The sequence below is a fragment of the Trichogramma pretiosum genome, unplaced genomic scaffold (assembly GCF_000599845.2).
Source record: "Trichogramma pretiosum strain Unisexual culture from Peru unplaced genomic scaffold, Tpre_2.0 scaffold6, whole genome shotgun sequence".
In the NCBI taxonomy this organism is placed as follows: Eukaryota; Metazoa; Arthropoda; class Insecta; order Hymenoptera; family Trichogrammatidae; genus Trichogramma; species Trichogramma pretiosum.
Genome location: NW_019641678.1, coordinates 2,659,501 through 2,674,854, shown reverse-complemented (window position 1 = coordinate 2,674,854; position 15,354 = coordinate 2,659,501). Strand labels below are relative to the sequence as shown.

Below are 15,354 nucleotides of genomic sequence, written 5' to 3'. Positions count from 1 at the left end.
CGTGACGCATCAGACACCTATGCAAAATCAACAAAATATGATGCCTTCAGTGCAACCAGTTTCGAGTCAATCAAATCAAATTCAGCCATCTTCAATTCAAAATCAACACTCTGTAGCACAACATACATCTAGTCAACAAAATCTGCAGCAAACGCCTGTAACAACTCAGCAATCGCATACAATGCATCAAATTTCGGTACAGAACCAACCTAATTTGATGCAACAAACACCCGTGTCAAATCAGCATAACATTCAACACTCTTCTGGATCCAACCAGACCCAAAACGTTATGCAATTACCTACAGAAAGTCAACAAAATATGATGCAACAAATGTCCGTTTTAGCTCAAAATGTAACACAAACGAATCAACAAAATCATGTACAGATGGTTGCAGTACAGAATCCACAGAATATAATTCAACCAGTTTCAGAACAACAAAATTTGAATCCACAAAGTACTGTGCAAAATGTTTCTGTCTCCAACGCAATTCAATCTCCGAATCAAAATATTCAAGGCTCATCTCCTACCCAAACTGCATTGCAACATAATATCCAACCACCCAGTCAACAATTCAATTCTCAGATGTATTATCAGTCGAACGCAGAAATTACTCAAGATGATTTAAAAGCCGTGAATCAAGAAAATTCTGAACTTCCTCCAACATCTCTCGATTTAGCATCGAGTTCTCAATCACCAGATGGTCAGATATCAACTTTTGTCGCAGATGGGTATGTGTTTTGTGTATTCGAGACGATAAACATTTCATGTAGTATCTATTTTCATTGACATTAAATTTTCAGAGTTTCTATTGAACCAATCGATGCCAAAAACAAAATCAAAAGAACTGGAACAAAAAAGAAAAAAGCATGTATAAAATTGACTGTTCTTTCTGTAAATAATTCTGAATGTGGAACAATGTCGGTGGAATGTCAACTCGATACTAGCAAGCAAAAAACCGTTACGTTCAAGTTTGATCGTGACGATATGATACCTGCAGACATAGCCAATAATTTGGTAAACTTTTCTATCCTACTTATTTACATAAAACAAACATCAGTTCTAATTAAAATTTCATAAAATAGATTGCAGAAAATTTACTACCTGTTTCTCAAAGAGACACGTTTATCGAAGTGATTGAAGATATTGTAAAACAATTACGCTTGGATCCTGGCTTAAAACTACCACTAATCTTTCATGGTGGACCAATAACTTCAGCCGGTGAAAGCCCAGTTACGAGTCGCCGGCCTCGAGAACGTGATCACAGTCTCGATACAGCCAAGGTATATAGTATATATCTTTCCTAGTTCATCAATAGTACATTAAGTTACAATAGCTCTATCTCTCTTCTCTTAACCCAAACACAAAATTGTAAGAACTATTTTCTAAAATCTTCAAAAACTATAAAACTTTGTCGTCTATGGTTTTGGACGCAGCAAGTGAGACATGGCTCATTAACTCGTCAGAGCAGCCATCGTACAACATTCAAAATTCATCGTAGACACCGCTCGGTGAGTTTAATGCTATCCTCTCTTCTGAGTTTTCTTGTTTTAACGAGTTGGTTAACTACATCTTCTTTTTCTGCTTTGTTTACCGTTATAATAAACCCCTACATGTTATTTAAATTTGAAATGATGCAGATTTATGCACTTAGTTTTTTTTTTAAATTACAGTCAAGTAATGAATTTTTTACTTTCAGCTACCACAGTTTTCCAGGTGTTTTTGGTATTATTTATTTCTATCTTTTTCAGCTTACTCGAACCAGTTTTAAGTTAATCAAAAACCCAATTTTTTGTAATTTTGTTTGCATGATTATTTTATGATAATTTATTTTTAGTCTTGTAATCCATGTCATTTAGAAGTAATTTAACGGCGAAGATCATATTATTTTTTTTTATTTTCATATGATAATAAATTAAAATTTATTTACAAGGTTCACACTTCACTATTCATTGGATACTTGAACATGCCACGCAAATAATTAATAGAAAAAATTGAATTGTTCAAAAAATTATTATTCTTCAAACCATAATGTGAAATCATATTTTTATTATGAGAAGAACTAAATCTTAAGTTTCGTTTTGACAAATCGTTACTAACTTTGTATGATAAAATTTATGTAATAAATTGGTTATCAATGCAAAGTTTTTGACGAGTTTCCATAAAAAATAACTTAAAAAACGAGAAAAGTTTGTAAAATGTATCAACTCACGTCTATGTTTTACCATTTTTACAGCGAGATGAAACTTCCAACACTTCAACAAATTCATTGATCCTGCCGATCGAACAAATTATTTCCAAAATGACAACTAGTCCTCTTACGGATAAACTTTCAATCTCAACTGCAAATTCTTCTGGTGGATGTAATGCACCTGCAGCAGTGACATCAACCGTCACTTCCAACGTAGCTTCTATTGTTTCATCCTATACAGCGCCAAGTGTTGAACCAACAGACACTCAAGGGTCATCGAATACAGATTCTAGACGTTCCTCTATATCAACGCCAAATACAGAAAATTTGACACCTACTAATTCGCACGATGCTTTCGAAAATCTGGATAGTAATTGTTCATCTAATGTTGTTTCCGCAACTTTTATTGACAACGATGCAAATAAAATGGAAAATGTTGAAACTTCCAGTATCAGTAATTTTTCTGCAGAAATGCCTTCAAGTTTGACCCAAGAAGTTGACGGATCAAAGACAGGTAATGAAGATATTAATTGAAAAATTCTTCAACTTAATTTTTAAAATTTCGTGCAAAATGATTTTGTTTATTATAGATGTTACAATGTCCTACCAATGTGATATAAATTGTTCAAAAACGGAAATTTGTGTGAACCAACCTGTTGAGCCTCCAGCGTTAAATATTCCAACAAGGAAAATATCTCGTTTTCTCGTTAGCCCTGTTGTAGAACAAAGGTCTATTATCACGGAGGGTGAAACAATTATCGAGCACGAGGTTGTTGATTTAGCAGAAAAAGATTTTGTTCAGCAAAATTCCATTATAAATAATGACAGTACGTGCAATGACAATGAAAATTTGAAAAATTTTACCAATTCTGAAGAAAGACAACATGTAGAGGTATACTTTTATATTAGTTCGAAATTTTTCTGTTATTTTTAAAATTTTAGATATTTTAAAATATATTATATTTCAGATGTCTAGTCATCAACAACCATCTCAAATTTCAAACGACTCTTCGGTGATGGTGCATGAAACTGATGCGACTGCTGCTACACCAAATATATCAAGTGCTACAGGGCCAGTCGACGATTCACGGCAAGTTATATCGAATGGACAAATTATTACTTGTATACCTCCTGCTGGAATACATTTAAATACCGTTCAATCACACCCATTGGTCCAAGCGCAACAAGAAATAATTCTTCAGCAACAGCATGTGCAAATAAAACAGCAAAATACTCAAGTTCATTTGAGTCAAGGAAATGTAGATGATAGAAACTGTAGAGTACCACATAATATTTTGAATACTTCTACTGAATCGCATAAACTAGAGAATAGTAACAATACAATCGATGAGAGAAAATTATCATCTGCAGCAAATCTACAATTACAACCACAAGGATATTCGAATCAACAATTTGTGCAACATCAACCACTACAAACAGATTGTGGGACAATGAATACAACAATTTCATCAACGACAAATGGATCGATTAGCAATAGTGATAGTACACCGGCTCAAATATCGCAATCAAATATAGTTCCTACGGCTTTTGTTGGAACTTTGCCTTCTAATACACACCCCATCCAAGTTCAAGTAGCTCCCATAATTGAAGTGGCTCCTAAATTGAAAACAAAGGAAGTTTCTTCCACACTACCAGATCTGGCACAAAATTTAGCAAATATTCTTTCAAATCCTAAAACAAAATCAGTTCATACTACTATCCAAGTGCATGAAATAGTTCAAAATCCTACAATTATTCAACCGATTTTGCAAACTGAACAAACGATGCAACCAATGTCGCAAGAAGTAAGCCTGTCTAATCTTCAAGTGCAGCAACAGGCACAGCAAAATGTACAACAGGTAATTAAAAATTTTATTTGTATGAAATTACGTTAACCTACTTTTCTTTATTAGATTATACTTTTTTATTTGATTAAGCGTGCAACTGAGTTTGTGATCAATAATACTACTAAATATCATAGATTTAATTAATAATGATTAAAATAATTTCGATTATTCTACATTCTTACTGAAAATTATTCAGTGAAATTGATTTTTAGTAGAATTTTTTCAAATAAATATGCTTTTTTAGATGATTCCTATGCAACAAAATTTTCCTGCAAACATTCCTACTCAAACTTCAACTATTCAGACTACTGGGTTAATTCAAGCGGTATCCCAGGCTCACTTCCAACAATCTATGGAACCCCAACAACCGCAACAAATTTTACAAAATCAACAACAACCAGGTGCTAATACTGTTACTGGACAGTGGATTTCTTATTCACCGGCTTCTGGGCAAAATGCGTATCAAGTTCAGCAGTCAGTTGCTCAAGGTTTCTTGGTACAAGGCCAAACCTTGCAGTATGTAGTGCCTATTCAAATTCCACAAGCACCTCAAGCGGTTTATCAAACAAATCAAGTAGAGTCTGTTGACCATTCGGCTGCAGAGGAACACCACGATCTACAATTGAAATTACCTGACACTAGACAAGTTTCAATGAGAGTAGACAGTGATGCTAATTCTGAGTGCAATATAAGCCGGTAAGTACTTCACCATTTACATAACAAACGCATTGGAAGGGAAAGAAGTTGTTCATCGTGTTAAATTTTTAGACGTACGAGTTCTGACTGCCAAATGCCTGTATCGGAAAACGAATTATCTAGCTACGATATAACTCCAGAGCATACGCTGGTAGAATCTGCAGAGACTACTAATTATCAGCAGCAGTTGATGCGAGAGCAGCATCGCAAGTTAAGTCAACAAAATTCTTTAGACAGAACTTTAGATACTAATGGTGGACCGCAGACGATTGCCGCTCTCCAGCAGAAACTGGCCCAATTAACGAGCCAACCATCAGAATTAGCAAACGTTAGCACTCCTCCAATAAGTCATCCAGCTACGCCTCATGGACAAAACAGTGGATTTCATGAAAATATTCATCAAAAATTCAGTCCTACGACGAGCACATCTAACTCTCACACTTTGGTAGATAAATAATTTGAAGTTTTTACAATTTTGCATTAAATAATTAAATTAAATTTTTGTTCACGTATATTTTGAATTTAATTTTTACAGGCGTCTCTTTCTCCTCAGAGCACTATTACCGCTGCACCTTCAGCCTTGTTTATGGAAGGTATAAACTTTTTGGAGAATAATGCTGGAGCAGCGCTCGTGACTGACATGAATGTCCAAAGTATATCTGGCCAAAATTCAGAACAGGATGGGTCGTCAAATAATAATCTTAACAACGGAGAAATAGGTAGTCCTAGTAAAGAAAGTGGATCTGCCAAACTTAATCGTAACGCGAGACCAGGTTCTAGACTGCAAGAGCTAGATCAAGAGCTAGCTAAAATTCATCAAAAATCCACAACGGCATCGAATTCGGCAATAAATTTTGTTTATTCTTCGCCTCTTGCAAACGTCATTTATCAGAATCAGCATCAACCCATGGTTTTGGCCTCTAATAATAATATTCAATTAAGTGGTCTACCCGTTGCAACTGTAGCACCATCAACCATTATCAATACATACTCCAACAACGAAAACACAACACTGCAAGAGACTCAGGATTACAATTTAAATGAGGTTTGGGTTTGAAGTTTCTTTTTTATATAAATAATACGTGAATATAGCAATTAATCATAATTTAATTCGTTTAGCGATTGACGGTGAATCAAGCTACTAGAAAAATATCGAGGTTTATGGTATCGACAGTGGCTGGTCCACCTAGTGACGATGCAAGTTCTTCTAATACAAATAACGACGATGGCAGAGCTAATGCGGAAGGCAGAACTAGCTCAATGACCCAATACTCTGACGAGCCAATATGTAAGAAGTATTTTTTTATTGTATTTTACTTTTAACTTTTTTATTCAAAGATAAGTTTAAACTGAAAATGTCCTTTTGAAATATTTTAGATGGTGGATCATCACAAATGCAAATTATGCACAGTCGAGAAGGATCTGTTACATCCAATTCTACTAGCCATATGAGCCTTACTTCAACAGAGGTATGTCACAAAAAGCGGTTCTTATAAAATTGAAACTGATTAAAGATTTTCTAATTCTCATTTTCGTATAAGCAGCACGAGAGAGAAGAAAAATCGAATCTAACTCCAAGTGAAGAATATCAACTTCTTATAAAAAGACAAACAATGGAACTGGAGACACTACAAAAGCGTCATCGAGAAGAATTAGAGCGCTTTCAGCAGCAACAGTTGCAATTATTGTTACAACAGCAACAACAAGCTAGTAACGCATTTCATCATCCACACTCGCAGCATCCTTTAGTATACCATACTGTGACAGGCCAAACGAGGATAGCTGGTCCAGATGATTACATGTTAATAAGCTCTGCTCAGCAGCAAGCGGCTATGCAGAGGAAACTTAGTTATTCCCCAGATACAGAGGAAATTCTACGATTGGCCACGTTGAAGTTGAAGCAACCAGTGTCGTCGACTTCGGCAGCTGCTTTACCAACGTACTTGATACCAACAGTGCCATTAGTGCCTTCGGAGAACTGTACAGTACCGGTAAGTGCAGCTGCCGAGACGCAGCAACAACAGCAACATCAACTTCATCAACAACTGCAGCAGCAGCAACAACAACAACATATACAATACCAACAACAGCAACAGCAACAACAGCAACAGCAACAGCAACAGCAACAGCAACAGCAACAACAGCAACAACAGCAGGCAATACCCTCTGAAGTTACCCAGCTTCAATACCACTTTGCCCCAATGACTCTCACGGCCGATGTAAGTATATAGAAAAAAGTAAAAATTCTTGAATACATTGCCATTAAAATTTAATCAAAATTGGTTCTAATTTATATTTTAGAGCAGCAACAGTAATGCGTCCGCTTCTGCGACGACCAATCTAGTCACGAGCACAATGCTGCCGAATGGGACGCACCTTTACGGCTATCAACCTCCGGGTTTTTATCTGCCTCCAGGATATCGTATCGTTTTTGCGCCTCCTGCTTCCAGTCAGGCGCCTCAACTCCAGCCAACCACGCCTACTACGCCTCAACTCTTGACGGCTAGTCGTGGCAGTACTCCGCCCGGCGAACACTGCGAACAATATCAGACCTCGAACAACCGTATAGAATTTGATTATTGAGATAGCATGTAATAATTGAGATCCTTACGACTGAGTCGAGTTACTACTGTTGCTCTGAACATGAGCATCTTTGCTAGCAACTTTTCATAGAACTCACTTTTTTACATGTAGCTTGTATCATGCAATCGCATACGTTGTATACTTTGAAGCGTGCGTTTATTAAACTCATATATGTATTTGTATATATATCGAGGAAATGTAAAATGCTGCGCATTTTAACGCGTCTGTTTGTCCATTGTAATGACAGTTCCAAAAAATGGACCCATTCAGATATCTATTATTTTATTTTATTTAAATAATTTAGCTCTTTCAATAACTTATTTTTTAATGCGAAAAATTTGAATTGTGTAAACTAATTTTTTCAATTAGTGTTTAGTATTACACATTAAACACGGCGGATTTTTCAACGGTCAGATCTGATATTATCAATCTGTTGTCGACTGCTTCCTTATTTTATTAAATTAAACTATTTGTAGAATAATGAGAATTAACTCTTTTGATTTAAACGAAACAGTTGATAAAAACATCGATGCGTTCAATCATAAAATAGTTTATTATATTTTACGTGATTTCACTGTGCAAAATGGAAATGAACATGAATGTCAATGTCGTCATAATGTAATGAGGTGCTTGAAGATTAATATTCCAAAGTAAATCTTTGGTTTATTTGTAAGTTATACGTGTCCGATATTATGTGCTGCTGCATGCATGTAAAACTACGAGTTTATCTCGATGTAACGTGATTTGGCACAGATGCAAATAATTGACACTGATAAAATTTATTGTAAAAACTTGGTGTAGAAAGGCCTTTTCTATTAGGATGCTCGTGATGAGATGTTAATGATTAACTTTCAATTATAGATAAAATACAGTGCAAGTTGATATTATGAATGTGTACTTGTATGCATGAGATACTGTGGTAAGTATGGTAATTTCAAGAATGTATGTAAAATTTATAGTTAAAACGGTGATATGAAGTGACTTTTTGTAACGTTGCTTTTTATATCTTACAAAAGGCCTCAGCTAGTCGTACAACTGAAGTAAAAAAATGTTTATCTGCTTGTCAGTAAGAAGAAATAGTTGTTATTAATACGGAGAGAGAGAGCGAGAATGAACGAAAGTCAATTCATCAAAAATTTTCATAAAGGAAACAACAAAGACAAGAATGTGATTATGTGCAGTCGCTGTAATACGTTTCCACGGTTATTATGATTATTATTATTATTATTATTACCTTAGTTATTATAAATAATATTATTTATTATTTGTAATTATTATTATTATGATTTTTATGTCTGTAGCCATTCTTTATTTTCCATTCAACTCTTATCAAGATTGAATAGAGTATTTTGTTACTAGATTGCTAGGAATTGTTCAAATACCATCGTCTTGTTATCTTTTATCGTCCATCCTTTTTACGCTTCCCTCCTTCAAACGAGAAGCTACAGAGCTTGATAATATATTATTACTTGTACTTCCGTGACTATGTTTTAATGTTAATGAAGAAAGCTTTTTTTAAATTTACTATGCGACATTCGTACACTACGTGCTCGCTCGTATTATTTTTATTATCGTCTTTATTCATATTATAAATATTATTAAAATAAAGAATAATAAATTTTTATTGTTGTTGTTGAATCATAACTACCTAAACCCAAAGTTAATATGAAAAGAGTTACATAATTCTTAAGTCTTAAGAAGGTATTGAAGTTAACCGTTTCTATCGCTGTTGGAATCCACATATGATCTCTTATAAATAATCTAACACATGCTAACAGGATCGAATGATTGTAGTGTTGTTGACAAAAAAAATAATTTGAGTTTATCCGATAAGAGAATAATAATAATGGAAAAATTATTAATAGTAGGTGAAATTTAAAAATTCATAAAATAATACGCGTAGTGTTTACTTTCATTGAAAATTTCTTAAAATATTAAAACAAGTTTGCAGATAATTTTTGAAAATGATTGAGTCTTGATGATTGAATTTAGTTCTCAGTAATTACTTTCGTGTTTTAATAAAAAATCAATCAACTGTATTATCTTATGTATTTCTTATATATTACGCGATGAAGCTGAAAAAAGTCCTTGGATCCCCAAAACTTCTGATTTTAATTCTTGAAAAAAAGGGACTATCATATTACTACGTAGATTTTTTTTAGAAACCGAAATCAAAAAATTCTCAAAAAAAGTCTAAAATATCGAACGAGGGGTAGCAAGTGAGGATAAAGCGCTAGTAATTTGTAACAAATGAAATGAATAGTAGACAGCTGGTTAGTATTTTACTGGATCATAAGGATTGGGAAATAACACGTGGAAGTTGCCTTATTACTTATAAATTATTCGTTTTGTTTTTATTTATCATTAAAACTGTAAATCGCATATAACGTATGAATAACAATAGCCTCATAATAGTTGGAATGGCTCGTTTGAACAAGTGTAATAAATACATTGGCAAGTGAAAAATATGGCTATAGGTATGCTTGTTTGTTTTATTTACTTTATTTATTCGATTGTTTTTTTTTAATAAAAATTTACTCGATTTTTTTGTGACTTGTCTTAAGTGTTTTATATATAATAATGATAATATAAATGAGACTTGTGAGACTGTAGTTGTTGCAATAGGTACAGATACGTATCGTACACAAGTAAATCGGTATAAACGATCGATGAAGATAACAGGCTGCATTGCAATTGAACTTTAAGCGGCCCATTAAACAGTTGCTCCATCTTAGCTTGCGAGTGATTTCAGCCGTGCTTCCGTTCATCAACGTTGTTTTAACTCGTAGTGTCATCGACGGTACATACGAAAACCATTTAACTAAACTATTTGCGTTGGAAAAATTACCTTTCAATAAGTATCAAAAAAATAAGTTACTTCAGTTTAAAATAGCCGATCTCGAATATAAATAACAAAGTGTACTATTCATTCATTTATTTATTTATTTTTTTCAATTAAATTCCTAGCGTTGTGAAGTTAAGCGTATTTTAATCAATTCGTGAACAGCATAATAGAAATAATAGTCTTGGCTGGCATTATTTTAAGAATAATTTCTACTGATATAAGTGGAACGATTTTGACAATAATTGCAAGCAGAGAAAAAAAACTAAAAGATTTGTGGTGTTCATTTAAATAGCAACAGCCGTACACAAAAGAATTGTAGTTTTTGAGGAATCATTGATCTAAATATCGTGCAATTATTAATGGTTTACAAATGGCAAAAAATGATGTTTGATTTTCCATGCCGATTTATACCGATACTCGTAATTACGATACAAGTGATTCGTCAAGATTAATCAATTCGATGCAGTGCGACACAATCGCTTTCTATCTTATATCTTATGCACATTTACATCTTATAATTGTAAATAGTCTGCTTCAACAATTCACACATGCTTTTTCAAAATTCTCTTGGCTCATTTATCGTACCGTGGTCAGCTGAGATTAGCTGCATTTGAGCTTTCGTCTTCCGAACTCGAACACATGTCCCCGAATCACAGTTTTCGGCATTAGTATAATATATGATATAACTTTAAATAAACATAATGTACACTTACGCATCAAATCTCACCTCAAACCCCTTATGATCAAGTTTTAAATATGTATAATCACATGTCATCATTGCTTATTTATTTATTACAATTAATCCTATACACGTTTAAAACGTATCTAAATCTAGATAATGATTTAAGGCTAATTTGATAACTAGACTCGTAATGATTGCTCAAATGGCTGTTATTTTTTAGTGCGACAAGTTTATTAATTATGTATATAATTGATCGATGTGCGTAGCGTAGATGCGCTAAACATTCACCACGAGTCACACAACTCATACCTAGTTTATGCGAGCAGCCACTTGGTAGAGGTGTGAGCGATAAATAATTACCGCAATCGTTATCGTACGTAAGAAATCTGCTCTCGCAGCTGCACAGATTTAAAATAAGCTATGCCTTTTTGTCGATCCGTCATGGAGAAAATTTTGTGCGAGCGACGATATTGTTTTCCCAATGATTGCCTTTCGTTTTGCTCGATTTTAACAAGAGACTTTGTAACGAGGAGCATAAAGTAGTCAGAGACGTTGGAGAAAGAAAAAGGTAAGAGGCGTCCTTAATAGGAGACGTGGATGTCGCGGGCAGAGGCCGCGCGTTTGCGGCACATACGACAGGTGCAGCAAAGACAGAGCAGCGCAGCGAGGGCAGCAGCCAGGGCGGCACCGGTCCAGCCCGGTTGTCCGAAAGGCAGCAGCATGAGCTCCTTGAAGAAGCCACGAGCGGCGGAGGGCCGGTCGGCCGCGTGGCCGGAGTCGGGCGCCTGTGGCGTGGCCGAGCCGCCGCAGGTCTCGGGCGCCTCGTCGTCGGGCTCGCTGCGGTTGGCGCCGCCCGTCGGGCCCGGACAGTTGACCACCCCGTTGCAGAGCAGCCGGCGGGGAATGCAGCCGGCCCCGCCGGGACACTGGAAGGCGCAGTCCTCGAGGCGCTGATGGGCCAGGTTGCCCTGGGCGTCGCGCGGCAGGTGGTAGAGCTCCGTCCAGGCGAGCTTGAACTCGGCCCGGGCCAGGGCCATCGAGCCGACGAACTGGAGGCGGAGCGCGGGGGGCCGGCCCGGCTCGGGCGGCATCAGCTGGGCCGCCGAGAGCACCGGCAGGTCGCGCACGTAGCTCACGTTCTCGCCGCAGACGACGAGGTGGGGCTTGGCCTGGAAGCCGCCGCCGCCGGCCGCGGGCAGGTAGAGCTCGAGGCGGCCGTCCTCGCAGGAGCGCGAGGCGAACTTGCTGTGCACGAGCTGGAGCCAGAGGTCGCGCTCCGGGGAGAGCCTTAGCTCCCAGACGCAGCGCAGCGGCTCGTTGGCGGTGGCGGCGCCCAGGCGGCCCAGCAGCGCCTCGTAGTGCGGGAACTCGAGCTCGCCGTCGGCCCGGGGCCCCAGGCTGGCCGGGCCGCACAGAGGCCCGTGCACGAACTCCCAGCTGGCCTCGAACAGGGCCGCGGGCTGCTTGAAGTAGGCCGCGGCCGCGTGAGCCCCGTCCAGGTGGAGGCGCAGCTCGAGTCGCTCGCCCAGCAGCTTGATGGGGGCCTCGAGTCGGCCGCAGCGGCAAATGCCGACGTTGTTGTTGTTGCCGAGCTCGCGCAGCGTCAGCCGGTCCCCTCCTCCGCTGCTGCTGCTGCTGCTGCTCGTGGCTGGACTGGCCGACGAGGAGGAGGCTGCTCCCGTCTGATGCTGCTGCTGCTGATGCTGCTGCTGGACGAAGGCGCAGTTGCCGGAGAAGCTCGGACACCAGTGAGGCTGGTCTCGAAGAGCCAGAGCGTGGAGGGTGAGCTCGACCCGGGCGTAGAGCCGGCGCTCGGCCAGGAACGTGTAGGCGCAGTCGAGGTCGCGCGGCGGTTCGCCCGGTCGCTTGTAGAGCAGCGTGTTGGGCGGCGAGCGGAAGCGGCCCGTCCGCTGGGCCCTGCCCGCGGCGAAGATCTCGTCGCACTCGCTGGAAGGGACCGGCTCGCCGAAGCGCGTCGCGTTGAAGAAGTCGTAGTGCGCCCAGTAGTAGAGCGAGCTGCCGCTGTAGCTGCCCGTGCGGCTCTCGAAGCGCACGAAGAGCGCCGGCCCCGTGCTGACAAAGTCGTGCTTCTCCATGGGCCTTGAGAACGTGTCGCAGAAGGTCTTGATGATGCGCGCGTCGTCGGCCCAGGCGGCGTCGTAGAGGGTCAGGCTCTCGGCGCAGTCACCCGTGTAGGGCTGTATCGGCGACTCGACCCGGTTCACCCGGAAGCTCGGGAAGTAGAGGCGCGCCACCTCGCCGGGCCGGGCCTTGAGCAGGTAGCTGCAGCTCGTCCCGGGCGGGTACCAGTGCGCCACCGAGAGGAAGATGCCCTCCTCGCGGGCGGCCAGCGACTCGCTCGACAGCACCCAGTCGCAGCTGCCGTTCTTGGCCGAGGCCGTGTCCACGTGGCCCGGCCAGTTGCCCACGTTGAAGTGGAAACCCGTGTTGAGCAGCGGCCCCGCCGCCGACGAGACGAACTCGACGAAGAGGTCGCGGCCCGTGCCGATGATGCTGTAGGGGAACTTGCCCATGCCGCAGAACGTCCCGATGACCGGGGCCGTCTCGTCGAGGCCGTCGTAGATGCGCAGGTAGTCGTAGGGGCAGTGCTCGGCCCCGGAGCTGATGGGCCGCATCGGGCAGGTCATGATGTTCTCGCAGCGCTGCCCGTCTATGTTGAACTCCTCGTTCTCGATGTAGAGCTTGATGAAGGGCAGCCGCGTGTTCAGTCGGTACTTGCAGTGCAGCGCCCGCGGATAGACGCCCGGGTAGGCCGGGCTCTGCACGTAGCACGTCTGCAGGCGGCAGTCGCGGAAGCTGCGCTCGCAGTAGGTCCCGGCCACGACCTCGCCCCGCCGGTTCGGGTAGAGCTCCGGGTGCTGGCCGTAGCGCAGGTACACCTCGAACTGCTGCTCGGCCCTCGAGTCGAAGCTGAAGTACGTCTGGTCGGTGAAGTTGTCCGTGTGGAAGAGCACCCGCACGAAGCTCGTCTCCGAGATGAAGGTCTGCGGCTGCTCGCTCTCGCCGCAGAACACGCCGAGCTCCTTGCGATTGTTCACCTCGGTCTTGGTGTTGCCGTCGGTTATCTGTCACAACAATCGAACAACGGACGAATCAATATCCTCCTCGACTTTCGACTTCTTTCTCGAATTCACTTACCTGCAGATAACCACCGAGGCAGGTGGTCGCGTTCAGCAGAGTGCCGACTTTGAATCTCTTGAATCTCACGCGAAGAATCCAGTCTCTAGGTGCGCCTCGGAACGCCCGGAAGCGGTACCAGCAGGTGAGCGGCTTGCCCAGGGTCTCGGCCGTCAGGGCCGGGCTCGAGACGTCCTCGTAGATCTCCACCGTCTTGTTGCATCGCTCTCGTTCGGCTGCAAAGCACAATTTCGGCTTGACTCTTATCTCGCGCTCGCGTTGCAAAATCGTCCGCGCGTCACGCACGTGCGTGCGTGCGTTTCGTTCCGACTGGCCGATCGACTCGCGAACGAGTCCGTTGCTCGATTTCTCGGGACATCAACGGGTCATATCGAGCTTCGTTCAAATTGTCATTTAGAGCGGAAACTCGTTGGCGAGCGCTCGAAGCAACGACGAGATAATTAATTCGACTGACCTTTCCTCACGGCAGCAGGATTGGGGGTGGCGATGACCAGTAGAGTCCCCAAGGCGATGATTCCGAACCAGCTGAAGCGCAGCTGCTGACTCGGAGCCCGAGCCATCCTGACGGGGCGAAAAGGAGGTGCGACGACGACGACGACTAGTTGAACGCTTGGCTCGTTGAGTCTCGCTGGGGGTGGTAGGGGTGCCGAGCTCGGGTCCGCGCGGCGCACTCGCGGCTCCGCATGACGAGTTCCGTGGCGGCTGCTCGGGAGCCGAGTCGAGGATCAACAGCTGAGCAACTGGCAACGGTCGAGAGGGCGATGCTTGGGAGAGCGAGAGGGGGTGGGCCACTGACGATGCCACTGCAGCTATCCTAGCTCCTCTTGCGCTCGCGTTGACCTACATCGTCGCGTAGGCCTACTCTGCTCCGTTCTGCTGCTGCTGATGCGTGCCGGAGCTCTTGGCCCAGCATGGGAGAGCTTGCGGGCGACGCGACACTCCTTCGCTCCTTCGACTGGGCGAGAAAAAGCGACGAGCGCGAGATAAGGCGTGTGACGTCTTAATTCGTCGTGGGCTGGAGAAGCGCAGCAGCGGGCTTTGCTCCGCGACGACTATAGCTACTGAGCTCGAGATCGTTGGCTCGTAGCGCGCGCGCGCCTGCCTCCAGCTGCTGTAGCTGCTGCTGCTGCTGCTGCTGCTGCTGCGCTCTCTTGCGCTCGTATCGTAGCATCCCCTCGTCGCGTTCGAGCTTTCTCCCACTTTAGTGGCGCGGAGCGGGTCGAAGCTCGCGGCGCCCCTCGTACGTTATTTCCAGTGCAGGAGCCGAAAGCTGCGAGACTTATTCGCTCCTCTGCGGGCCAGCCGCATAGTCCTGCATCGGTTTTTCCTTCGCTCGCTACGAGCTGCTTTTCT

The 15,354-nt window shown here is 42.2% G+C and overlaps 2 protein-coding genes across 7 annotated transcripts in view; one reads left to right on the top strand and one right to left on the bottom strand.

The window, feature by feature from the left end:
• Positions 1–8,937, top strand: part of LOC106657801 — a 19,508-nt gene extending 10,571 nt beyond the window's left edge. For 5 of the 6 annotated variants that reach the window (XM_023460883.1, XM_023460885.1, XM_023460881.1 and 2 more), the window contains 14 exons: positions 1–729; positions 802–1,015; positions 1,084–1,281; positions 1,435–1,509; positions 2,235–2,703; positions 2,780–3,081; positions 3,158–4,048; positions 4,281–4,732; positions 4,805–5,177; positions 5,268–5,777; positions 5,852–6,020; positions 6,110–6,201; positions 6,277–6,951; positions 7,034–8,937. The exon at positions 1–729 is cut by the window's left edge and continues 1,055 nt beyond it. In XM_023460883.1, coding sequence (XP_023316651.1) covers positions 1–729; positions 802–1,015; positions 1,084–1,281; positions 1,435–1,509; positions 2,235–2,703; positions 2,780–3,081; positions 3,158–4,048; positions 4,281–4,732; positions 4,805–5,177; positions 5,268–5,777; positions 5,852–6,020; positions 6,110–6,201; positions 6,277–6,951; positions 7,034–7,315 — 5,431 coding nt within the window. In that variant the 3' untranslated portion in view covers positions 7,316–8,937. The remainder of the gene's footprint in view (positions 730–801; positions 1,016–1,083; positions 1,282–1,434; positions 1,510–2,234; positions 2,704–2,779; positions 3,082–3,157; positions 4,049–4,280; positions 4,733–4,804; positions 5,178–5,267; positions 5,778–5,851; positions 6,021–6,109; positions 6,202–6,276; positions 6,952–7,033) is intronic. The other variant, XM_023460886.1, reaches the window with a different exon arrangement.
• A 1,067-nt stretch (positions 8,938–10,004) lies between these two features.
• On the bottom strand, positions 10,005–15,034 carry LOC106657800. Its single transcript, XM_014379477.2, has 3 exons — positions 14,456–15,034; positions 14,002–14,216; positions 10,005–13,928 (listed from the first exon to the last, which is right to left on the bottom strand). The coding sequence occupies exons 1-3, from the start codon at positions 14,559–14,561 to the stop codon at positions 11,424–11,426; spliced, it is 2,826 nt and encodes a 941-aa protein (XP_014234963.1). The 5' UTR covers positions 14,562–15,034; the 3' UTR covers positions 10,005–11,423.
• Positions 15,035–15,354: the final 320 nt, after the last annotated feature.